We start from the raw sequence: 26,732 nt of genomic DNA on the forward strand, positions 1-26,732 counted from the left end.
TGGGGTGTTGGTCAGATTTACCATTTGATTCCTTAATGTTTGCATTTTGTTCAGTGTTAGGTTGTATCTCACCATATTATTTAATTGTAGCATTCTCTGCACATGATACTGTTTTAAAATACATTTTCTTCAGTAAAATCTGTAATAATATGTAATAGTTGCTGAGAACAATTCAAGCCTTAACTGTCCAGAGTGGACACTGTGGAACATTCTTACCAAACCACAATACTGACAGCTTAACGGATTAAAAATAAAATACAAACATTCCGAAACATGGCTCAACTTGCGTCTCACTAAATTTGCTAGAATCTAGTTCTTATTGATGTTTCTGGCCATTGTGCTTCATGAAAGAACCTTGCAATCTGTTCTTGAGTGTCAGATAACAGTAAGCGCATGGATGCTTTTCAAATGCCTCAGGTGAATGAGTCAATGGAAGGTTTTCGCTTTTCTGATTATAATGATTAAATATTATTTCTGCTTATCTTCTCAATAGGTCCAACATGTTAAATCACAGGAAGATTTGATAAGATCTACAGAACATCAACATCCTGCTTATTGGATTTTTTTTTCCATGATGTGAATAAATGCTGACATTCTACCCAGCGGGTGGTCAAACCATGGAAGTATTAAGATCTCCTCGGGTTGCCTTCTGATATTGGATTTATCGGTGCCAGAGTTGCACTTAGGAAAACATTTGAAAACAGCAAAGGAATTTTGATCAAACTAGACTTGGTCTCACAATGAAAATTCCATCCACTCTTTCCTTGTGTCCTGTGCTGCTCTGCCTGTGTTTCGTTTGTTTCACAACGTCTCTCCAGAACTCTATTAAGGTGGCAAAAAATCAAAGCAAGCACTTAGAGGGAGAGAAACAAGTACATCATCGTCCCAAGCGTGGCTGGGTCTGGAACCAATTCTTTGTTTTAGAAGAACACATAGGACCAGAAGCTCAGTACGTGGGCAAGGTAAAGTTTTTAGTGCTTATAATATCACAGTGAGAGAACAATCGCTTTCTGATATTTTTTCTTTGAAATCACATCATGGTGAGAATTCAAACACAGTTAATAAATCCTCAGATTATCCAGTTCTGGAGAACATCCATCCCACATTCCTTTTCTTACCCCCCCCCCCCCTCTAGAAGCAAAGGACCAAATAATGCATCAGACTATAACTGCCTACTTAGATGTTCAAATGCAGAGTTCTTAAGCTTTGACGAACCAGGGTTCAGGATCATGCATTAAGGAGTGGAAAAGCTCTGACATGTCCCTGTGTACCTCAACGCACTTGCTCCATGTTTGTGTGATATCTGAAGGGTTTTGATAGAGTAAATAAGAAGATACTGTTTCCACTGGCAAGAGGGTCAGTAACCAGAGGCCACAGATTTAAGATAATTTTCAAAAGAACCAGAGGAGAGATGGAGAGAATTTTTTTTGGGTAGCGAGTTGTTATGATCAGGAATGCACTGCCTGAAAGGATGGTAGAAGCAGATTCAATAGTAACTTCCAAAAGAGAATTGGATATAGACATAAAAAGGAAAAAAATGCAGGGCTATGGGGAAAGAGCAGAACAGTGGGACTAATTGGATAGCTCTTTCAAACAGCTGGGATAGGCAAAATGGGCTGAATGGCCTCCTTCTGTGCTGTACGATTCTATAATCTCTCAGAGAAAAGGGATTCTATGGCTGACCTGTATAATGCAGTTACATTATTCTATGCCCAAAGCAACTTCTATGTGGTTGTTCTATATTAAGTGATCATCTAGCTTTTTGGCTGCATGTTAAAACTTTCTAATGCCAAGTTACAGACATAAACTTCTTGGCACAAGAAGTTTAATTTGTTTTGCAGCTAAATACTGTGCTTGGGAGAGGAAGAAACTGATCTTTTATGTTGTGATCATAGTTCAAGGCCAGATGTAATCTTAGTTTTGTTCATTGAACATGTTGAATGCATGACTTCTCACTATTGGTTAATTGCGCAGTAATAGTGATCCAGTGCTACAGCTGGGAAAACCGGGTTAATATTCATCATTATAATAATGCCTAATATTTGCCATTGAACAAGCATTTATCAACAGAGTAACTACACCCAGTAATATAGCAATATGATATGTTGGTGTTGTGGTAATTGATGCAGAAAACTATATTTTGAGAATAATGGACATCTGTAACTGAATGACAAGACAATACTATAATCCAATATGGGGTGCTCAGATCATTTTTAGTGCCTTAAATTCATTTTCAGATATTAGTTATAATTTATAGTATGTAGTGAATGGTGAATATTAATTTTAATTTATTTTTATTATGATCTGTTTCTTTTGATGGGGAGGTACTTTTGATTTGTTTGTATTTTCAATTCTGATAAGATAGAATCTGAATTATATTGGATGACATGATAAAAGCTACAGCATTGCTGATATGAATGACATGAAAATTATCTTTCTGATATGTTATATGAAGTATGATATTGTGGAATACCATCACTGTTTCCAATTCTGCCCTCTGAATTTATTTGTTTAGTTAACAAGACCGTAATCCAGGATTCCTAACATTTCTTCCTCCCATTATTGATTTGTTCTGATCATCAAAATTGTTTACAATTATCACAGTAAAGGGGAATAAAATTATCTGATTATCATGGTATTTACACAAACATAAACTATAATTGATGTTTGCTGAATAGTGTAATTGGATTCTGCATAATTAGTTTGCCATTTTATAGGGTCCATCTCCAACCATCTTCCACAGACCAATGAAAGAGTCTTTAAAGCACTTCATCTGTAGCAGTGGGACCATTGGGATTTTCTCATTCTGCTGTAGTTTAATTTCATGCATACCTTGACCTCAAAAAAAATGTTTTCCCAGTGCTCTCCTTAAGTTGATGCGTACTTGTGTTCCTAGGAAATATTTCCTGCTGTGCACTTGGCTTAATCTATTGGCATAGTTTAGTGGATTTTACTTAGAAATTGCTAAATAGACAATTGAGTGTTTTAGTATACAAATTAGATTGCCATTCACTGGGGGGAATTTGGAACTAGCATTTCCTTGCTAAAACACTTCATAGCTGTGAGAAATGTATGATTATTGTATCTCTCCACAGCTAAAGACTTGGACAATTTGAGCTGACTTTGAGCTACTTAGTGATCAAGATTCAGCTACTGATTATAAAGAATACACTGCTTTCCATTTTTGTTGACAGCAATGTTGGAGATGTTTGCACATGTATCGAGCCATGTACACAATAGTCAACAACAAATGCAGCAAATTCCAGGTAAATTCCTATTTGATTAACTAGGGCGGTAGAGAGGGCTTTAAACTAAATAGTGGGGGCGAGGGATCAAGTAAGGGAAGATGTGATAAATTTAAGAAAGAAGACAGTGCAAGGGAGCAAGATAGCAATAAGGGAAATGATAATCAGAGAGTGGTAGGAAGGGAAAGAGCATGCAAACTTAAGAGTGCGCCAGCAGGTAAGGCTAGAGGTTGCAAAAATAGTCAGAAGATAGTACTAAAGGCTTTGCATCTCTCTGTGCGTAGCATTTGTAAAAAAATGGATGAATGGACAGCTCAAATAGAAATATATATTTACTATCTGATAGCCATTACAGAGACATGGTTGCAAGATGACAAAGGCTGTAACCTGAATATTCATTTTAGAAGGACAGGAAGCTAGGAAAAGGTGAAAGGGTAGCTCTGTTAATTAAGGATGACATGAGTATAATAGAGAGAAATGACCTTAGTTCTAAAGACCATGATGTAGAATCAGCTTGGGTAGAGATAAGAAATAGTAAAGGCATGAAGTCACTTGTGGGAGTAGTTTATAGGCCCCCTAAAAGTAACCACACTGTAGGACAGGGTATACAGGAAGAAATAATGGGGGCTTGTGAGAAAGGAACAGCGATAATCATGGGTGATTTTAATATACATATAGATTGGAAGAATCTGATTGGCAAAGGTAGCCTGGAGGATGAATTCATAGACTGCTTTTTGGGACAATTTCTTGGAGCAACATGTTCTAGAGCCAACCAGAGAGCAGGCTATTCTAGATCTGGCACTGTGTAATGAGCAGGGAGAGAGAGGAAAGCGTAACAGGAAGGGACAGAAGGTATGGAGTAATAGGTAAAGTGTTAAAAAAGGAAAAAGCAGGAACTAAGCGTCACAAAACAGATTTGAAAGTTCTTTATCTGAATGCACGTAGCATTCGTAATAAAATGGACGAGTTAACGGCACAAATAACTACGTATGGGTATGATCTTGTGGCCATTACAGAAACATGGCTGCAGGGTGACAACGACTGGGAATTAAATATGCCAGGGTATTTAACAATCAGGAAGGACAGGCAGGAAGGAAGGGGAGGTGGGGTGGCTATGTTAATAAAGGAAGGAATCACTGTAATACAGAGAAATGATATTGGGACAAAGCATCAAGATAATGAAACAGTTTGGGTGGAGATAAGGAATAATAAGGGAAAAAAAACATTAGTGGGCGTAGTATATAGGCCTCCTAATAGTTGCAACTCTGCTGGAAGAAGTATTAATCAGGAGATAGTCGGGGCATGTAATAAGGGAACAGCCATAATTATGGGGGATTTTAATTATCATATTAACTGGACAAATCAAATTGGGCAGAGCAGCCTTGAGGACGAGTTCATTGAGTGCATCAGGGATGGATTTCTTGAGCAGTATGTAACTGATCCTACAAGGGGGCAGGCAACCTTGGACCTGGTCCTGTGTAATGAGTCAGGATTAATTAATAATGTCCTAGTTAAGGATCCCCTTGGAACGAGCGACCACAACATGGTTGAATTCCATATCCAATTAGAGGGTGAGAAGGTTGATTCTCAAACAAGCGTACTGAGCTTGAATAAAGGAGACTATGATGGTATGAGAGCGGAATTGATTAAAGTGGACTGGGAAAATAGATTAAAGGGTAAGACGGTACATGAGCAGTGGTGTTCATTTAGGGAGTTATTTTACAACTTTCAAAATAAATATATTCCACTGAGGAAAAAAGGGTGTAAAAGAAATGACAGCCACCCGTGGCTAAGTAAAGAAATCAAGGATAGTATCCGACTAAAAACAAGGACATATAAGGTAGCCAAACTTAGTGGGAGGATAGAAGATTGGGAATTCTTCAAAAGACAGCAAAAAGTAACTAAAGGATTGATTAAGAAAGGGAAGTTAGATTATGAAAAGAAATTAGCAAAAAATATAAAAACAGATAGCAAGAGTTTCTATAGTTATATAAAAAGAAAAAGGGTGGCTAAGGCAAACATAGGTCCCTTAGAGGATGAGACCGGGAAATTAATGGTGGGAAACATGGAGATGGCAAAAATGCTGAACAAATATTTTGTTTCAGTCTTTACAGTAGAGGACACTAAGAATATCCCAACACTGGACAAACAGGGGACTCTCGGGGGGGAGGAGCTAAATACGATTAAAATCACTCAAGAGAAGGTACTCAGTAAAATAATGGGACTCAAGGCGGATAAATCCCCTGGACCTGATGGCTTCCATCCTAGGGTCTTGAGGGAAGTGGCAGTAGGGATTGTGGATGCTTTGGTGATAGTTTTCCAAAATTCCCTGGACTCAGGAGAGGTCCCGGCAGATTGGAAAACTGCTAATGTAACACCGTTATTTAAAAAGGGTAGTAGGCAGAAGGCTGGAAATTATAGGCCAGTTAGCTTAACATCTGTGGTGGGTAAAATTTTGGAGTCTATTATTAAGGAGACAGTAACGGAACATTTAGATAAGCATAATTTAATAGGACAAAGTCAGCATGGCTTTATGAAGGGGAAGTCATGTCTGACAAATTTGCTTGAGTTCTTCGAGGATATAACGTATAGGGTGGATAAAGGGGAACCAGTGGACGTAGTGTATTTAGACTTCCAGAAGGCATTCGACAAGGTGCCACATAAAAGATTATTACTTAAGATAAAAAATCACGGGATTGGGGGTAATATTCTGGCATGGGTGGAGGATTGGTTATCAAACAGGAAGCAGAGAGTTGGGATAAATGGTTCATTTTCGGACTGGCAACCAGTAACCAGTGGTGTTCCACAGGGGTCGGTGCTGGGTCCCCAACTCTTTACAATCTATATTAACGATTTGGAGGAGGGGACCGAGTGCAACATATCAAAATTTGCAGATGCTACAAAGATGGGAGGGAAAGTAGAGAGTGAGGAGGACATAAAAAACCTGCAAGGGGATATAGACAGGCTGGGTGAGTGGGCGGAGATTTGGCAGATGCAATATAATATTGGAAAATGTGAGGTTATGCACTTTGGCAGGAAAAATCAGAGAGCAAGTTATTTTCTTAATGGCGAGAGACTGGAAAGTACTGCAGTACAAAGGGATCTGGGGGTCCTAGTGCAAGAAAATCAAAAAGTTGGTATGCAGGTGCAGCAGGTGATCAAGAAGGCCAACGGAATGTTGGCTTTTATTGCTAGGGGGATAGAATATAAAAACAAGGAGGTATTGCTGCAGTTATATAAGGTATTGGTGAGACCGCACCTGGAATACTGCATACAGTTTTGGTCTCCATACTTAAGAAAAGACATACTTGCTCTCGAGGCAGTACAAAGAAGGTTCACTCGGTTAATCCCGGGGATGAGGGGGCGGACATATGAGGAGAGGTTGAGTAGATTGGGACTCTACTCATTGGAGTTCAGAAGAATGAGAGGCGATCTTATTGAAACATATAAGATTGTGAAGGGTCTTGATCGGGTGGATGCAGTAAGGATGTTCCCAAAGATGGGTGAAACTAGAACTAGGGGGCATAATCTTAGAATAAGGGGCTGCTCTTTCAAAACTGAGATGAGGAGAAACTTCTTCACTCAGAGGGTGGTAGGTCTGTGGAATTTGCTGCCCCAGGAAGCTGTGGAAGCTACATCATTAGATAAATTTAAAACAGAAATAGACAGTTTCCTAGAAGTAAAGGGAATTAGGGGTTATGGGGAGCGGGCAGGAAATTGGACATGAAGCTGAGTTCGGATCGGTCAATGCCCTGTGGGTGGCGGAGAGGGCCCAGGGGCTATGTGGCCGGGTCCTGCTCCGACTTCTTGTGTTCTTTAGATTTGTGGTTGGGATCAGATCAGCCATGATCTTATTGAATGGCGGAGCAGGCTCGAGGGGCCGATTGGCCTACTCCTGCTCCAATTTCTTATGTTCTTATGTTCTTATGTTCTTAATTAATGACCTCATTGTAAAGGAGCCTCTAGGTAACAGTAATCCTAAACTTAAATAGGGGCAATTATGAGGGCATGAAGACAGAGCTGGCTAAAGTGAACTGGGAAATTAGGTTAAGGGATAGGTCAGTAGAGATGCAGTGGCAGACATTTAATGAGATATTTCATAACACTCAGCAAAGATACATTCCAGTGAGAAAGAAAGACTCTCGGGGAAGGACATACCATCCGTGGCTAACTAAGGAAGTTAAAGATAGTATCAAATTGAAAGAAAAAGCGTACAATTCTGTGAAGATTAGTAGCAGATCAGAAGATTGGACAGAATATAAAAACAGCAAAGAATGACTAAAAGAATAATAAGGAGGGAGAAATTAGAGTACGAGAAAAAGCGAGCTGGAAATATAAAAATAGATAGTAAGAGTTTCGACAGATATTTAAAAAGGATAAGAGTTTCGACAGGTATGTAAAAAGGAAAAGATTAAGTAAAGTGAGTGTTGGTCCTCTAGAGAGTGAGTCTGGGAAATTAATAATTGAGAATAAAGAAATGGCAGATGAATTGAACAGATATTTTGCATCTGTCTTCACTGTAGAGGATACAAATAACATGCCAGAAATAATTGTGAATCAAGAGGTGAAAAGGAGGGAGGAACTTAAAACATTTATAATCACCGGGGAAAGGATTCTGAAAAAAATATTAGAACTAAAAGCTGACAAGTCACCAGGTTCTGACGGACTTCATCCTAGGGTCTTAAAAGAAGTGGCTGCAGAGATAGTAGATGCATTGGTATTAATTTTCCAAAATTCCCTAGATTCTGGAAGGGTCCCATCAGATTGGAAAATAGCGAATATAACTCCTCTATTCAAGAAAGGAGGGAGACAGGAAGCAGGAAACTACAGGCCAGTTGGCTTAACATCTGTCATAGGGACAATGCTAGAATCTATTATTAAGAAGGTTATAGCAGGGCACTTAGAAAATCTCAATACAATCAGGCAGAGTCAACACGGCTTTGTGAAAGGGAAATCGTGTTTGACAAATTTCTTAGAGTTCTTTGAGGAAGTGACAAGCAACATGGATGTGGTGTACTTTGATTTCCAGAAGACTTTTGACAAGGTGCCACATCAAAGGCTACTACACAAAATAAGAGCTCATGGTGTAGGGGATAACATATTAGCATGGATAAAGGATTGGTTAGCTAACAGGAAACAGAGAGTAGGCATAAATGGGTCATTTTCAGGTTGGCAAGATGTAACGAGTGGAGTGCCACAGGGATCAGTGCTTGGGCCTCAACTATTTACAATCTTTATCAATGACTTGGATGAAGGGACCGAATGTATGGATGCTAAATTTGTTGATGTCACAAAGGTAGGTAGGAAAGTAAATTGTGAAGAGGACATAAGGGGCCTGATTTTAGCAGGCCGGCGGGTTTCCGGCGGGTTGGGTTTCGGGTGCGTGGCCTCCGCGCCCGGTGAAATTAGTGGGTTGCCCGCGCGATCGTAGCAGGCAATGCACTAATTGGAATCACTTACCTGCTCCTCCGGGCTCCGCGCTGCTGGTCTGCGCGTCGGGCGGGCTGCGCATGCGCAGTACGATCTGTCAGCTGGAAGCTCTCTACTTAAAGGGGCAGTCCTCCACTGACAGATGCTGCAACCAATGGAACAAATTACAGCATGGAGCAGCCCAGGGGGAAGGCTGCTCCCAGTTTAATGATGCCTCACCCCAGGTATCATCAGATGAGGTGAGGAGGAGGGGGAGGACAGAGATCTTCCACCCGGCGGGCGGTAGGAAGCGGCCTGCTTCTGCCACCAAGAAGGCCTGGCTCGAGGTGGCAGAGGGGGTCACCTGCACCACCAACATATCGCCCACCTGCATACAGTGCAGGAGGCGCTCCAATGACCTCAGTAGGTCAGCCACAATGAGAACACGTAGTCTTTCCCCTACACTCCGTCTGCCACAACACTGCCCCCACCCCACATCTCCTTCGGCACCGCCAACACTACTCTGTCACATCACCCCTCATACCCACTCAAACCCCATCCTCATCTTACCTGCACCTACTCACCTCGCCAGTACTCACCCGCCACTAACACGCAACCCAATCCTCATACAATCTCATGGCTCTATCCCATACTCACCCTCTCGTGCATCTCTCTCACGGCCAGCCTCACTCAACCTGCCACCACCTGTGCTGCAGCCACAGGGCATGCATCGCATATGTGCAGTAGGCAGCGTACGGCAAACGTGTCGTGAGCATGAAGGGGATGCACAAGGGTGTCTGAGGGTTTGTCATGGGTGTTACCTATATTGAATTTCAGAGCAACAAACATCACACATTATATTGGCACCACCACTGCCATGTCTCCGCGAATCCTGTCTGTTGTGTCCAATAATGCCCGCTCCTGGGTATCACTATGAGGACCCACCACTGATGCCACCCATTGTGTTACTGCAGAGTAGGTGCAGGTGTATTTGCAGGGCTCTTCCGCGCAGACGACTGAGAGACATCGGCGGTATACCCGGCTGCACCCTGGAAGGATGCGGAGGAGAAGTTGTGGAGTGGTGACTTTGGCAGCGACAGGTAAGCAGATGGTGCTGGGGCCAGCCAGGAGCAGCTCGGCATGAAAGAGCCTGCAGATCTCCACGACTACATGTCGAGTGAATCTGCGCCTCCGTGTGCACTGCTGCTCAGAGAGGTCCGGGGAGCTGCGCCTCGGTCTGTGGACCCTGTGCGGAGGGTAGTGCCCTCTGCGACGCGTCTCTCTCTGCGGTAGCCCTCCCTCCTGCTGTACAGGTGGATGTGTCACAGCACTCTGTTGTGGAGCTCCACGTGTCATAGGTGGACGGCGTGGACTGCGAGGCTGCTGGGGCTGGTCATGCTGTTCGTCCTCCGAGGATGTCAACGCACCACTCATCTGGCAGGTGTTGGTCTGAGGGGTTATGCAGGGTAGGTAGGTGGTTCCTCGCACTGGGGCTGCGGTTTCACGTCGGTCTGTCCTCTGGCTTGGCGGGGGGTGGTGGAGGGCAGGGGTTGCCCTACGTGATGCGGTGGCCTCCTGCGTGGGTGAGGGCTCTCCCCCGTGGAGTGCACCTTGGCACCTGCCACAGGCTGCTGGCTGGAACACGACCGGTTGAAGGGAGACTGTTTCCCCCAGTGTGTGAAACTCACTGCCTTGAAGCTAAAATCCCACACTTCCTGTTTTGACAGCTGCTTCAGCTCATTTAATGACCTCAACAAGCAAGGTAAGTACACTCAAGTGGAACCCCGCTGGCTTTAATTGCCTGCGGGATTCCCACCAGTGGGGCCTGCGCACGCAGCCCTGCACGTCAGCGCGGCACCCGGAAGTGGCTGGGATCTCGGCTCGATCCGGTCACGTGACTGGATATCGGGATTTTCGGGGCCCCCCCACTGGAAACCCGCCGGAAACCCGACGCTAAAATCGAGCCCAAGGTGTCTGCAAAGGGATATAGATAGGTTAAGTGAGTGGGCAAAAATTTGGCAGATGGAGTATAATGTGGGAAAATGTGAACTTGTCCACTTTGGCAGGAGGAATAGAAAAGCAGTGTATTATTTAAATGGAGAGAGATTGCAGAACTCTGAGGTACAGAGGGATCTGGGTGACCTAGTACATGAATTACAAAAAGTTAGTCTGCAGGTACAGCAAGTGATTAGGAAGGCAAATGGAATGTTGTCATTTAGTGCAAGGGGAATGGAATATAAAAGTAGAGATGTTTTGCTACAGTTGTACAGGGCATTGGTGAGACCACATCTGGAATACTGTGTGCAGTTTTGGTCTCCTTATTTAAGAAAGGACTTAATTGCTTTAGAGGCGGTTCAGAGAATGTTCACTCGACTGATTCCTGGAATGAGGGGGTTATCTTATGAGGAAAGGTTGGACAAGTTGGGCCTGTATACAGTGGAGTTTAGAAGAATGAGAGGTGATCTTATTGAAACATATAAGATCCTGAGGGGATTAGAAGGGGTAGATGCTGAGGGGATGTTTCCCCTTGTGGGAGAGACTAGAACTATGGGCCACAGTTTAAAAATAAGGGGTCTCCCATTTAAGACGGAGATGAGGAGAATTTTTTTTCTCAGAGGGTTGTGAGTCTGTGGAACTCCCTTCCCCAGAGAGCGGTGGAGGCAGGGTCATTGAATATTTTTAAGGCTGAGTTAGATAGATTCCTGATTAACAAGAGAGTCAAAGGTTATAGTAGGTAGTTAGGAAAGTAGGGTTGAGGTCACAATCAGATCAGCCATGATCTTATCAAGTGGCAGAGCAGGCTCGAGGGGCTGAATGGCCTACTCCTGCTCTTAATTCGTATGTTCGTATTAAAGCATAAAATTCCAGTGTACTGAAGCATTTAATCTCAGTGGACCAAATAAGATTAATGCACTCAAAGAGTTTTACTAAGAGATGCAATTTAAATGCACATTTCATGCTAAACCTTTATCATCACCACACTTTAGAAAGGATGTCAAGGCCTTGGAGAGTGTACAGAGGATGTTTACCAGGATGATACCAGGATTGAGGGACTTCAATTATGTGGAGAAATTGGAGAAGCTGAGACTGTTCTGCTTAGAGAGGAGGAGGTTAAGGGGAGACCTAATAGAGGTATTCAAAATAATGAGGGGTTTTGATACTGCAAATAGGGAGCATCTTTTTCCACTGGCAAGTGGGTCGGTAACCAGAGGTCATTGGGTGATCAGTGAGTATTTTCTGTTTTTATTTAACTTGACTTGCTGAATACCTGATAGATTGAAGTATGACAAAAAAGATTTGCAGCCAGATTATTTTGATTTGCAATTCGTAAAAACACCTGATCCAAGCACATTTATTGGCAAAATAGTATGAATTCATCAGGATGCAGCTGCAGTTGAAATGGTTACTCAGTTAAAGTGCTAATTTTAATATTCAACATATTCAGAGTTAAACAACACTCTTCCTTAATCTTTGATGAGGAATTGACCACAATTATCAAAAATATCAAGCTCCTCTCCTCAAAGAAGACAAGACAGCAACAAAGCAAAATACCGCAGATACTGGAAATCTGAAGTAACAACAGAAACAAATCTGATTAGTATTTGCCTGGTAGTTGCTTAAAGTTTCTGAGTCAGCTACTGATAAGTGTTTTGCTACTGGAGAAGTAGTGCCCGGAATGGTTACTTTGTTTCGAGACTGCTTCTTGCTGACTGTAGAAGAGCATTTAAATAAAACCAATGGAGAACCAGAGGAAGATTTTTGCTGTGCAGTAGACTTTTATAAAGGACATGGTTTCAATTCTGTTAACACTTAGAGCATGGAAAAATTCTTCCCTCACGTGATTCTGCTCTCTCATATGCAGAATTCCAGCACCCAAAATGAAAAGCCTATGGAGAGGTCTGTGCAATTCAAAGAAAAGTTTTTTTTAAATTTCTTGATATTTATTTAATCTACCCCTGTCGACTTCCATACAGGTTGAATTGTTATTTAAAACAAATGTGGGAGTTTCTTGATGGTTTATAAATTTGCGATAAGTTATTATAAATTATAGTTCTCGTTGATTCTCAGCTAGCAAACAATTAATTTCTTGCAGGTAAATTAGTTCACCAACCAGTTTAAATAAATAAAAATGTCTAACTATACTTGTGCTCAAAAATTCAACAGTAGCCATTGATTTCTGTGCCCCACACTACAATAGTAACTTTCAAAAGGGAATTGGATATATAATTGAAAAGGAAAAAATTACAGGGCTATGGGGAAAAAGCAGGGGAGCGGGACTAATTGGTACTTCTTTCAAAGAGCCGGCACAGGCATGGTAGGCTTAATGTCCTCCTTCTGTGCTGTTTGATTCTATGATACTGCAATGTAAATAGTTCTCATTTCAAATGTCTAGCTACAGTTTTTCATTCTTCTAATATTCACAAGTCTTTCTAGTCTCTTGTAGCACATTTGTTTTAGCACATTGCTGCTAACAGGAGGGCCAGTGCTCGAAGTCAGTAAACTGAACAAGATGCCTCTGGCGTGTCTCTGGAGGCAGCTACGTTTTCTGTTCACTGTTAGCTGAGTGGCTCAGCCCACCTCTGTGTGCCAGCAAAATCGTTTTGTGCTTCCTGAACTGTATGGATCATTACGGCTAGAATTAACTGGGGAAGGCAGAGCTGCCAAGTACAAAGTTTTGAACTACAATTTTAGAATAAGGGTGCGTGCCGTTGTTCTGATTGCTGGGGAAATCTTTTTGCAATAAACAGTGGAGTTTCCACAGCGTACAGAATCCTGAGCCATAATGTACTTCAATCATTTCTGCTTTATTTTCTACTTTGAAGTTAAACTCTGAAGGAGAAGTGCATTTAAAATATTTTATATATAAAAAAAGAAGCTTCTTGGATCACTAACAATCAATGGAAACTAGTTGATCTTCTGTGGAGTTGCACATGGGGAGTCAAGGCCAAGTGTAATCTTCAGGAAAAGCAGGGGATAATTAAACTAAGTCCTCATTTCAAAGCCATTTGCTCTGTCCTTATTTTTATACAGGACTTTGGTTTTATATTATTATTTATAGTTTAATTGAAAACCTACAGCACTTTGGGAAGCAGAGAATTAAATTTGGTAGGAGCGCAGGAATTCCTCAGGATTACAAGATGAGGAGAGGGTAGGTAAGATGCTACAGCACCACCATTGGAGAGAGGATGTAATTACAGCATCATAGGTTTACCTAGGCAGTTGTCATTATTAATATGGACACAGGAATTTTTAATTTTGACACACAAAAACAGCAAAAACATGACAACAGGAAGTAAGGTTTTGTAGACAGGAAGTGCATGCAGACATAAGATTTTTAATCAGTTATAGATGTATAAAATTAATCCAGTTTCTGCCTTATTCTTGTCCTTAGTGCTGTGTAAAATATCTTATAAAGCATTTGCCTCATCCCTTCAAGTTGTCTTCAAACTCTGACTAGGTTTAAAGACAACTGTTGGGTCTAATAACTCTTTAATAAATCATACACTGCATTTTAACAATCCTGAGTGATGAAGGGTGTTGTTTCCCATGCAAACCTTTGTCATGTGGTTTAATTTTGTATGTAATTTGGGTTATTTTTCTAAATTGGAGAGTTATATTGTTCCAGTTGTCTTGAGGTTCAGGTTTTTGGTCACTATTTCTGAATTGGATGCTAAATTAAGTGATATTGGTTGTACTTTGATATGGAACTTCTTTGTGAAAGGAAGGAATATAAAGAACTATTTAATTTATTCTATTTCACTTACCATTCTTTTTTTTCAACATTTTTCCTCTAACTGTTAGGGTATGAAGTTATTTTGTGTCACAGGGGAGATATTGGGAGTCACAGTGAAGTTCCGTAGGCAGTTCATCAATGCTTTGACCAGGAAATATATGAAAGTGTTAAGAGTTAAGAACTCCAATGGGATGTATATTGTCACCAATGATGGAGGGGATAATGTGTGTGGTTAAAAAGCAGTGTTGTTGGTAGTACGATAAAGACAGGAGATAACATGCTATTAATTCAAGTTTTCATTGCTCTTTGTTCTGAACAAAACAAGAATATTGCTGAGCGAACACAGCTGGATCAGGCAATCGGATGGACAAGAATAAAATTTAAAGCGTCAGAAATGAATCAGTTAACGTCATCTTCGGTGTCTGTAGGGGACTAAGTATAAATAATAAAAGACCACTGTAAGCTGTGGTGAATGGTATTCTATATCAATGTGAGATGGCAGTACATTTAAGTATTGTTGAAGTGTCTGGCCTGCCAGGTAAGTTTGGTTTGAAAATGGGAGAAACAGTCGTATTAAAATAATTAGCAATGTGTTACTTGCAGTCCAAAATCCTGCATTTGGCTTTGAGAAATGTTACTGGGAAATAGAAACATAAAGCATATCTTTTTACTGTTTTCTAAATTAAATAAGTGATAGAAAAATTGCATTCAAGGATAAAAAGTTATTTAAAACAGTCACAATTTCATAATTTTTGGCAAATGGACAAAAAATACAAATGCAAATAGCTTCAATACAGAACTTGCTCCAGTAATCAAAACCTTCTATGTGCTGATTATAAATAGCCTTCAAGGTAACAATTGTATTCCATTAAACACAGGGACATACAGGGTAGGATGGGAAGGCAGAAGTGAGGTGGATCACCCACCAGAGAGACAAAATTTGTGGCTGAACCTGGATCCACCAGGTTTCCTCCCCATGGCAAATCTGGCCCAAATTCTGGATGGGGAGGGCGGGGTGGGAATAAGCAAGTGAGTCTTCTGCTCATTCCCCTACATCAAGAAAAACTCTGGGGACAGGTTTGGGGAAGATCTTAGGCTACCCCTGGAATTCCACACTTGACACTCTCCCTAAACCCAATGAATGCCATGCTAGCTGTGAGTTGGCAGTAGCTCTGTTTTGGGCCTAATAAAGGCCCACAAGGCTCCCCGAGAGAAAGGTAAGCAATCTGAGAGGGAATCAATTATCTTTCAAAGAATGCCTACTTGCTCCCTTAGGGAAAAAAATTTGAGTCCCTTTATCTTCATCTCCCCCTGTCGGAACCTCATGGTGCCCGTTTGACTACTACTGGCACAGTGAGACGGACAGCTCGGTAGCATCTTACAGGTGCAGGCCACGCAACCGCACTATTTAACTGACTTGTGCCTGTAATTTGAGATGCAGTCAACATTTTGCAATATCAACAGCCACGAATTCTGCTCCGTTGCACTTACAGTGGCGAAGCAGCGACTGTGGAATGTCTTTTAGTGTAGTCAATCATATCGGTAAATAGCAGAAACGCTCAAAATGAGGAACTTGAGGGTTATCCTAAAAACCCATAATCCATCTAAAACTCACTGGGTTATTTCTTATCAACCATAAGTAGGAATCACTAACTGCATGCTTTGACTAGAGGAAGGGCACCCATTAATTTTAACTTTTAATTTTAGAATTTTAAAATTAAGACATCAGAGCTTAAATCAGTTAGCTTTGCATTCTACCACCCTTCTGTCAGGAGTAGCAGGGTGAAAGCAACCATCTATCGCTGCAGTATGCACTATCTGAGAAATGGACTAGGTGAACATGACTGTACAGCTAGGTTCTTCTTAACCTATTTGCATGCACGCAGGCTAATAATACTTGAAGAAATACTTTCGTAGTTGCTAAACTTTTACTGTTAAAATTGCAGCTCCTTCAATAGTCAGCAGCTTCCAAAGAAGCATTCATAGTCAGGAATAGTAAGAATGAGAACTTGTGGTGCTTCTTTATTTGACAAGAAGCTTTGCTTTTTCTGGTGAAAACATTTCTTTCATTGCAAGAAAGAAAGACTTGAATTTATCATCTCTCTCAGAAACATCTAAAAGTGCTTCAAACACAATGGACTATAAATTGGGCCGTGTCGCGTCCATTCTGTAGGCACTACGCGGCCTCCCAAGGATCTAAAATGGCGTCCGGAATGCACGTGCACACTTCTAGCGTGACGTGCGCTGGACGCCATCTTGGTAAAGGCATTTGCGCACACGTAGATAACGAACGCCGACAGCATGTAAAGTAAGGAGATTATGCGTTAGATCAGTATGCAACGCTGATTTAAAGGGATATATGCGATTTTGGAACTCAACTCTCCAGCCAACGCACTGTCTTAACCTCGCACAGCTGAACAGGTTGTAAACAGCATGGAGGAACCCCCCCCCCCCCCAACCAGTGCTATTTAAAGGGATCATGCAGGATTTACAGGTTAGTTTCTGGATTACTGCTTCTGGATGCTGATGCATTTGTACCTGTTTTTGGAGGTCTCCTATACTTGAATACTGGGACTGGGGGACATAGCCTGAAAATTAGAGCCAGGACTTTCAGGAGTGAAGTTAGGAAACGCTTCTACACACAAAGGATAGTAGAAGTTTGGAACGTTCTTCTGCAAACGGCAGTTGATGCTATCTCAGTTGTTAATTTTAAATCTGAGATTGATAGAATTTTGGTAATCAAAGATATTAAGGGATATGGGGTTAAGGCAGGTATAGGGAGTTAGGTCACAGATCAACCATGATCTCATTGAATGGCAGAACAAGCTCGAGGGTCTATATGGCCTACTCCTGTTGCTACCTTGCTATGTTCCTTTAATAAAGTTTCAATACTCTACAAGGAGTGGGCTGGCGAGCTGACAGGCAACAGCAAGGACACTGGCAGAGTGGCAGGGGTGGGACAGGAATGCTGTCATCCATGTTCCATGGAGCCACTGCCACTTGCTGCTTCTTGTTATGCGTCACCTTCTGCAAGAAAGCGGGACGTGTGTCAGTGAGTGTCCTGCAGGATGTTTGGGTGATATGCCTGTCATGATTGAATAGCTGCCAGTGTATGTGACCTGTGAGTTGTGGGTGTGTGGTTTGCAACAGTGGTAATGTGTGAGGGTGAAAGGAAGCATCTGATTGGAAGAATTGCGTACTGATTAAAAGAGTTTGTTGGTATGTGGGTGTTGGGGGATTTAGTGGGTGGAGCAGTGGATGTGGCTAGTGGTGCATTTGGTAGGAGATGTCACTTGACAGTTGCCCACACTCACCTTGACCACTCATGTCAAATTATTGAATTTCTTCCTGCACTGCATCCATGTTCGTGGTGTTATGCACCTGGCTTTGACTTTGTCCCCTACTGCTTCCCACTGCCTCTTGAGCATATGTCTGGAGGGCTTCTTGCCCCCCCTGCGGATATAGGATGCCCCTCCTTCTGTCCACCTCTTGCACCAAGGCCTCTAGTGCATCAGCAGAGAATCTTAATGCACACTCTCTCGCTGGCCCAGTACAAACTCGGATCAACAGTTTGGTGAGGTCTGGCATGCAGATTGGAGGATGTGGGATTTAGTAGTGCGCAACCTTTATTCAATGTTTTAACATAACTCAACAGTTTGTAAACATAGGGATGGGACCTGCATCAATGTTTTACGTGTGCGTTGTCTGATCTCCGTTCAGATTCCATGTGGACCCGTATCTTATATTTTGCAAATAAGAGTTGCAGGCTGCCTTTAAGAGGTGCAGGCTGGCTTTACGTGATGCTAGCCACTCATGCGATATTGGGGCCCCCCTGCTGGTGAGCAGCCACTCAACAGCGCAGCTCGGCCTGGCTGCTCGCAAATGTCAGGTACATGACCAACCATCTCACGTGCTGCCTGCATCTCAACTACTGGGCCTGGGTTAATCGCGCACCGTGACCCCTGTGACTTTATTCAGGGGTTATCAAATTTAACCCCCTATGAATTACTTTGAAGTGCAATGACTGAGATTATATAGGCAAGCAAGGCAGTCATTCTGCAAACAGCAGGATTCCAAAAACAGCAATGCGTTGAATGACCAATTTATCTGTTTTGGTGATTGTTATTTGAGGGAGGAACATTAGTCCAGGCACCAGCAGAACTCCTGGCTTTTCTTGAAACAAGGCCATGAGATTTGTTAACATCCACCTGAACTAGTGGAACAGGCCCCTTGGCCTAATTCTCTTCTGAAGGACAACACCTCTGACAGTGCTGTACTCCCTCAGTATTGCCTCAGGGTCGTTAGCCTAGATTTTGCACTCAAGACCTGGAGTGAGGTAGAAGTGCTACCAACTGAGTCAAAATGACGGCATTATTTACTCATTCCATTCAACCTCTATAATTCTAAACTGTTTCTTATTCCTTTGGTCAGTGACTGTACTCACTTTTGAAGGCAACGTAGGAAACTATGTCATGTATTTGCTTTCTAGTGGTGATGCAAACTTGCAGCTTCATTGTAAATCCTAGAGTGATGTAGCATAATCCTTGCAGTTACATGAGTTCACTCCCACTGCAGAACTCTATCACTGATCCCATCAAATGCAGGCTGCTACAAGTGCGCTGTCAGCCATTTGGGGGCACAGGTGGGCTCCCCTGGGATCAGGTGGGTATGCCAGCTGTGACCAGGCGAACCTATGCTAATTGCACACTGGGCCTTGACAGACAGCCTAAAGCAGGAACTCCTGACTTAGGGTGTCCCTGCCTCTGTCTCTGCCCAACCCCCCTTTATCAGTGCTCAACCCCCCTTACGTCAGTAGGTAGAGGCTGCGCCCCCAACTATATAGGAAACTGAAGCGCAAGGCAGGGACCCTGCATACCTGGATCCTGAATTTGCAGCTGTTTTGGAATGGCTGCACAATTTTGGGGCCCTTATGTTATAGGGGAAAAATTTACATTGTGTAACTTTGTAGAAATCCTTAGCAGCGAAGTGATTTTTTTTTATTCGTTCATGGGATGTGGGCGTCGCTGGCAAGGCCGGCATTTATTGCCCATCCCTAATTGCCCTTGAGAAGGTGGTGGTGAGCCGCCTTCTTGAACCACTGCAGTCCATGTGGTGACGGTTCTCCCACAGTGCTGTTAGGAAGGGAGTTCCAGGATTTTGACCCAGCGACGATGAAGGAACGGCGATATATTTCCAAGTTGGGATGGTGTGTGACTTGGAGGGGAACGTGCAGATGGTGTTGTTCCCATGTGCCTGCTGCTCTTGTCCTTCTAGGTGGTAGAGGTCGCGGGTTTGGGAGGTGCTGTCGAAGAAGCCTTGGCGAGTTGCTGCAGTGCATCCTGTGGATGGTACACACTGCAGCCACAGTGCGCCGGTGGTGAAGGGAGTGAATGTTTAGGGTGGTGGATGGGGTGCCAATCAAGCGGGCTGCTTTATCTTGGATGGTGTCGAGCTTCTTGAGTGTTGTTGGAGCTGCACTTATCCAAGCAAGTGGAGAGTATTCCATCACACTCCTGACTTGTGCCTTGTAGATGGTGGAAAGGCTTTGGGGAGTCAGGAGGTGAGTCACTCGCCGCAGAATACCCAGCCTCTGACCTGCTCTTGTAGCCACAGTATTTATATGGCTGGTCCAGCGAAGTGATGTCACCAGTGCCATGAATTTTAATGGGGGTTGTCCCAATGTCCCGCTGTAACTTCAGTGGGAGAATGGTGGATACCCAGAGAAATGGCATAAGCGGCTATTTTCAGCCATTTGCACCTTTTCTGTGGGGGTTCTGCCAAAGTTTCAGTGGGAGCCTGGGACAACCCCTATGGAAATTCAAAACCCACACGTTGAAGACAATGTGTGTCACTTCCTCAACTCCAGCTGCAGGAGACCTCTCTTTCCTCTGTACCTTAATATGTCCACTTGAATTCCTGCGCACTGGGAAATGGATTGAGAATACAAAAACTAGCTGCACTTAGGATTCTTTGCAGCCATCAGAGAACACAGATTTTGCACTGCATCTGCCTTTCTGTTCCACTGTGCTACCTCATCTCAATTTTTTTTTCTGTTTGAATGGACTGGGACAACCAAAACTCATTAGTAGTCTATCCTAGTTCTCAGTTGCGCCCAGTGTTGGGTTTGAGTCACTTTTGAAGCCTACAACAAATATATTACATTGCAATTATTTTTTCACCCTCTAAGTGCTTTTAGTCAAATATGTACAACTCATAATCAATTTATTCTTTTTTTTGTTTGCACACAAAATATCATAACTGGTTCATTCAATCATAAATGTCTTTTCTTGGTGGTTTGCATATTCCATTATTTTGGTTCTATTTCATTTCCCAAACATTTTTCAGTGTAGTGATTTCTGACTAAATACTTATGAGAAATATCCATTGAAGTGGAAACTAGTGAGTTTTTTTTTAATATTCTGCAGCGTGCAGAATTTAGTTGGCTAAAATGCATGTTAGTGGTGCAAAACTGATCCGGATTTAGCTGAATCATACCTGTTTGTGTTAATATTTATGTCCCCTGAGTTTACTTTTGCCGCTTGCACTTAAGACAGCTTTATTGCTGGATACTATGACAAATTCCCAAATGCCACCAGTGCGTCATCAGCAAAGTTATCTTCACTGGGTAAGTTTAATTTGATAATATTGGGGTGAATGTCCTCGGAGCTTCTCCTGCTCCGTCAGCGTAACCACAGCGGACATGCAACAGAAACCCCGTTTATGCACATAATTAGGATTTCCGGCGCACATCCGCTGAAGTGACGGCAACGGAGCAGGAGAGGCTCCAAAGACATTCATGTCCACATTGTTTCTTAATCTGTAACTCCAGAGCTGGAGTTTAGCTTGTGATTGAACTCAGCTTTCAGTTTCAAAAGTTACTTTGTCTTGTTATCGATATCTGACACAATGACCCATCACTAAGTAGGATCAGTTACTCATTTTAAAAGATCTTGTTGAGGAGTACATTGCACAGAATTGACCCATAGGCCGGAATTCTCCTCTTCTCAATGGAGTTCCGGTGTGGCAGGACTTTCATTCTTCCTTCCGAACCCCAACTCATTTCTGTGGCTTGTTGGTCTTTAGAGAAATGAGTGTCGCAGTTGTTGAGGTGGAGGTGCCAGGCTGCTCTACAATATGGTCACCGCCTTCTTACTGAGCATCACCTAACATCCTGCCTCAATGTGTGTAGATAGTTTTAATATGGTGGCATCTTGCTTTATAGTAGTCCATGTTATACTACACTCTGGAGTAATGTATAAAGAGCAAAAATACTGCATATCATTAAAACGGCTTCAACCCTTTTACTAGCACAAATCCATATTCAGGTATGAACAAATTATGCTTCAGGTGGCATTACCTTGAATTCGGTTAGTACTGATAACTTAATTTTTTTTTGGCATATACTCCAAAATGTCAAATCTGTTTGATGCTTTTTGTATACTAGACACGTCATTCCCGTGGACATAAATGAAAATTTTAACCACAACAGCAATAATTTGCATTTATATAATGTCTTTAACATAATAAAATGTCTCAAAGGGCTTCACAGGAGCATTATCAAACAAAATTTGACATTATGCTACATTATTAAACAATTAGGATTATAGAATGGTTACAGCACGGAAGGAGGCCATTCAGCCCATCAAGTCCATGCTGGCTCTGTGCAAGAGCAATCCAGCTAGTCCCACTCCCCCACCCTGTCCCTGTAGCCCTGCAATTTTTTTCCTTTCAAGTACTTATCCAGTTCCCTTTTGAAGGCCATGATTGAATCTGCCTCCACCACCCCCACGGGCAGTGCATTCCAGATCCTAACCACTCGCTGCGTAAAAAAGTTTTTCCTCATGTCTCCTTTGGCTCTTTTGCCAATCAGCTTAAATCTATGTCCTCTGGTTCATGACCCTTCTGCCAATGGGAACAGTTTCTCTCTATCTAGACCCTTCATGGTTTTGAATACCTCTATCAAATCTCCTCTAACTAAGAGAATGTTCAAAAGGTAAACATGATATCTTGCTAAGATGAGGAAAGCTCCAGATATGATAAAGATGGTTGAAGAGTCACTTTTATTCGGGGGTGAATTTCATCAGGTCTTCTCCCATTCCACTACAGTATCCATAGCACAAATGCACTTTGCGCATAAACAGGGTTTCTTCCGAAGTTACGATGGTGGACCAAGAGAGAGGAAATTAATTGATCCAAGTAATACAATTCCCCTAATACCACCTAGAAGCTGAAGCTAAAGAGCCATTGTGAATAATACTTATCCACTCTTTCCCAGCACAACCTTGAAATTCTCCCTGTGTATCATTAGTACCACCTGTGAATGCACCCCGACCCCCATCTAAGATGGGAAACACAACATTAATTTTACAGGTTATCATTCTTGGAGTTAAACTTGGCTGTTTTGAAACATGTGCTGAATGGTTAGATTACTAGGTCACTGATTATCAATTATTCAATCGAAGGCAGCAATTTATCACTTAATTAACCATCAACCTTTTAGTCAAGTACAGCTATAATACTCTAATTGCATTTTTCCTGTTGTACATCTCTGAAAACCCCCCTAGACATTTGTGCACAGCAAATTGAAGGCAAATTGCAAGTAGTTGACACATAAACATCCCAGTATACACAAAGTGTTACAATGTCACAACGAGAATTTCATAGGATTATTTTACTAACCGATCTGCTTTGCTGGGTGCCACTTATCTATAATTATAATATGTCCCTCAGCATTCATTGTCCAAGCAGAGAAATAACATTCTGCTGTGACAAGGGTAAGTTTTGTATGTAGGAAAATGGATCAGGATTTAGATTTATGTCCAGGGTATTATATGTGAGGGTAGATTTTACAAATTCATTCTTCCAGCATGGAGCTTGGTGCACTAGAAACGCACATTGGGAATTCGAGCATGGAGGTCCGTAGGCCCAGCAGGATTTACTGTCCATTCATTTTAATAGACAGGAAATCTTTTGGGGCCTACTGATCTCCAAATTTGAATTTCCAAAATGTACTTCCAGCATGCAAATTTGTAAAATCTACTCTTTGCTGCCCAAATTGACATTTATGAGTCATTCTGCATAAATCAACTGATTTAAAAGGATCCAGCCACTGAGTGACAATTAGTATGAATGCAATACAGCACTGATTGAAGTGCCGTATAAATGTTACCTTACCTCAAAAATTTCAAGGAAGAAACAGGAGATAAGTTGATGTTATCACTAACAACTACTTTATTTTATTATTTCTATGTAGTCAAGGATAATATGATTATTTATTATGTTGACATTCATTAAAAACAGAATAACTTGGTTTCAGACTTAATACTTAATCTCACAGTTTCAGCATAGCAGTATCACACTAGAAATTAATTGCAAAGGAATGTTGGAAATCTGAAACAAAAGCAGAAAATGCTGGAAATACATAGTGTTAGGCAGCAATACGAAGAAAAGACAGGTTAATGTTTCAGCAATAACCATTTTCTGTTTGTGTTATAGTGTCACTGTCATAGCTAGGTTCAACTTAACAAAACATCGATGTTCAGTTTTGAAGGATGCATTTAGGCTTTTGACAAAGTTATCCCTTTGCAGTTTAAGCAGCAATGTATCAGATAGCGATCATATGCTTTCCATTTAAGTCTAAAGCTTGGATTTGACTTCTGTAATCAGGTAGCACTTTAACTGCTGTATCAAAATAGGTCGGTTTTCCTTTACAACATACTGATTTCTGTCTCTGGACATATATTTGTATTTTTCTTCTTACCTGCGTGCACTTGTATTGTTACATTATATTTCTTCTATTTCTATTGAGTAAGCTCTATTGAAAACACTTTTATCTAAACATTCTCCACACTTTGCACATCTGTCTACACATCTTCACGTGCATTCTTCAAACATCCTAAAACAAAAACCTTTAATTTTAATGTCTTGACTTATCAGGATTTAAGCATTACTTTGGGCTAGCCAGACCAATTAATGACTGCATCAAGGTTAGAGTTTTAATTAAACTTGCACAAACACACCTCCAGGCCCCTAAATTGCTCAGCCATTCCAATTGGATTCTGTTGGAACATCCGAAAACTCCGCTGGAACCCAGATACATGAGAACCTGGACTTGCAATGGTATTTCCTGTTGTCAACGATGCAGAAGGGGTGGGGTTGAGAGCCGGGACGTCATATACTGGAAGTTTCTACTTCCTCAGCCTTAAAAGGCTGTGGTGTGCTGAATGGGATGATGCACACTGACCTCCTGATAGGTGAAATTATGGGGTCCAGCCCGTGATTCCTAGCCTGGATCCAAAAGATTCAGGGGATAAGGTGAGAATTTTAAAAAAAATTACATCAGTCCTCTGACCCATGATCCAAGCGTTTCTGGGTGTCTTTGATTGAGGAGTGGGTTACCATAGATGTACCTCCATACTACTATAGGCTTGCTCCTGGATCCCCTTGGCCCTTATCCCTAATCCCGTGAACATCATTGAGGTCAATGGCGGAGCTCAGTGGTTGCTGCGATCCTGGAATAATTGCTGGGATTACATCCATGTGGATATTCTGGACCATGAATTTTAGTTATCCAATTAACTTTATCTTTGTGGGTTCTTCAAATCTGCACTCAATTAAAAGTTGCAGTTTGAGATTTGACCCAAAGATTGGGATATTCACACTCGTTAATAGCCAGCCAAAAGATTTTTACCTTTTTTTTTATTCGTTCATGGGATGGGGGCATTGCTGGCGAGGCCGGCAATTATTGCCTATCCCTAATTGCCCTTGAGAAGGTGGTGGTGAGCCGCCTTCTTGAACCACTGCAGTCTGCGTGGTGATTGTTCTCCCACAGTGCTGTTAGGAACGGAGTTCCAGGATTTTGGCCCAGCGACGATGAAGGAACGGCGATATATTTCCAAGTCGGGATAGCGTGTGACTTGGAGGGGAACGTGCAGGTGGTGTTGTTCCCATGTGCCTGCTGCTCTTGTCCTTCTAGGTGGTAGAGGTCGCGGGTTTGGGAGGTGCTGTCGAAGAAGCCTTGGCGAGTTGCTGCAGTACATCCTGTGGATGGTACACACTGCAGCCACTGTGCGCCGGTGGTGAAGGGAGTGAATGTTTAGGGCGGTGGATGGGGTGCCAATCAAGCGGGCTGCTTTGTCCTGTATGGTATCCAGCTTCTTGAGGGTTGTTGGAGCTGCATTCGTCCAAGCAAGTGGAGAGTATTCCATCACACTCCTGACTTGTGCCTTGTAGATGGTGGAAAGGCTTTGGGGAGTCAGGAGGTGAGTCACTCGCTGCAGAATACCCAGCCTCTGACCTGCTCTTGTAGCCACAGTGGTCCAGTTAAGTTTCTGGTCAATGGTGACCCCCAGGATGTTGATGGTGGGGGATTCGGCGATGGTAATGCCGTTGACTGTCAAGGGGAGGTGGTTAGACTCTCTCTTGTTGGAGATGGTCATTGCCTGGCACTTGTCTGGCGCAAATGTTACTTCCACTTATGAGCCCAAGCCTGGATGTTGTCCAGGTCTTGCTACATGCGGGCTCGGACTGCTTCATTATTTGAGGGGTTGCAAATGGAACTGAATACTGTGCAATCATCAGCGATCAACCCCATTTCTGACCTTATGATGGAGGGAAGGTCATTGATGAAGCAGCTGAAGATGGTTGGGCCTAGGACACTGCCCTGAGGAACTCCTGCAGCAATGCCCTGGGGCTGAGATGATTGACCTCCAAGAACCACTACCATCCTCCTTTGTGCTAGGTATGACTCCAGCCACTGGAGAGTTTTCCCCCTGATTCCCATTGACTTCAATTTTACTAGGGCTCCTTGGTGCCACACTCGGTCAAATGCTGCCTTGATGTCAAGGGCAGTCACTCTCACCTCACCTCTGGAATTCAGCTCTTTTGTCCATGTTTGGACCAAGGCTGTAATGAGGTTTGGAGCCCTGGCAGAACCCAAAATGAACATCGATGAGCAGGTTATTGGTGAGTAAGTGCCGCTTGATAGCACTGTAGACCACACCTTCCATCACTTTGCTGATGATTGAGAGTAGACTGATGGGGCGGTAATTGGCCGGATTGGATTTGTCCCGCTTTTTGTGGACAGGACATACCTGGGCAATTTTCCACATTGTCGGGTTGATGCCTGTGTTGTAGCTGTACTGGAACAGCTTGGCTCGAGGCGCAGCTAGTTCTGGAGCACAAGGCTTCAGCACTACAGCTGGGATGTTGTCGGGGCCCATAGCCTTTGCTGTATCCAGTGCACTCAGCCGTTTCTTGATACCCCGTGGAGTGAATCGAATTGGCTGAAGACTGGCTTCTGTGATGGTGGGGATATCGGGAGGAGGCCGAGATAGATCATCCAA

At 42.6% G+C, this 26,732-nt stretch overlaps 1 protein-coding gene across 1 annotated transcript in view; it reads left to right on the forward strand.

The window, feature by feature from the left end:
• The first annotated feature begins 499 nt into the window (after positions 1 to 499).
• The window catches only part of LOC137339250 (cadherin-18-like), a 237,523-nt gene continuing 211,290 nt past the window's right edge, over positions 500 to 26,732 (forward strand). Inside the window, exon 1 of the mRNA XM_068001882.1 lies at positions 500 to 962. Within this exon, the coding sequence (XP_067857983.1) occupies positions 741 to 962 (222 nt within the window). The 5' untranslated portion in view covers positions 500 to 740. The remainder of the gene's footprint in view (positions 963 to 26,732) is intronic.

Source organism: Heptranchias perlo, chromosome 2 (assembly GCF_035084215.1).
Source record: "Heptranchias perlo isolate sHepPer1 chromosome 2, sHepPer1.hap1, whole genome shotgun sequence".
NCBI lineage: Eukaryota > Metazoa > Chordata > Chondrichthyes > Hexanchiformes > Hexanchidae > Heptranchias > Heptranchias perlo.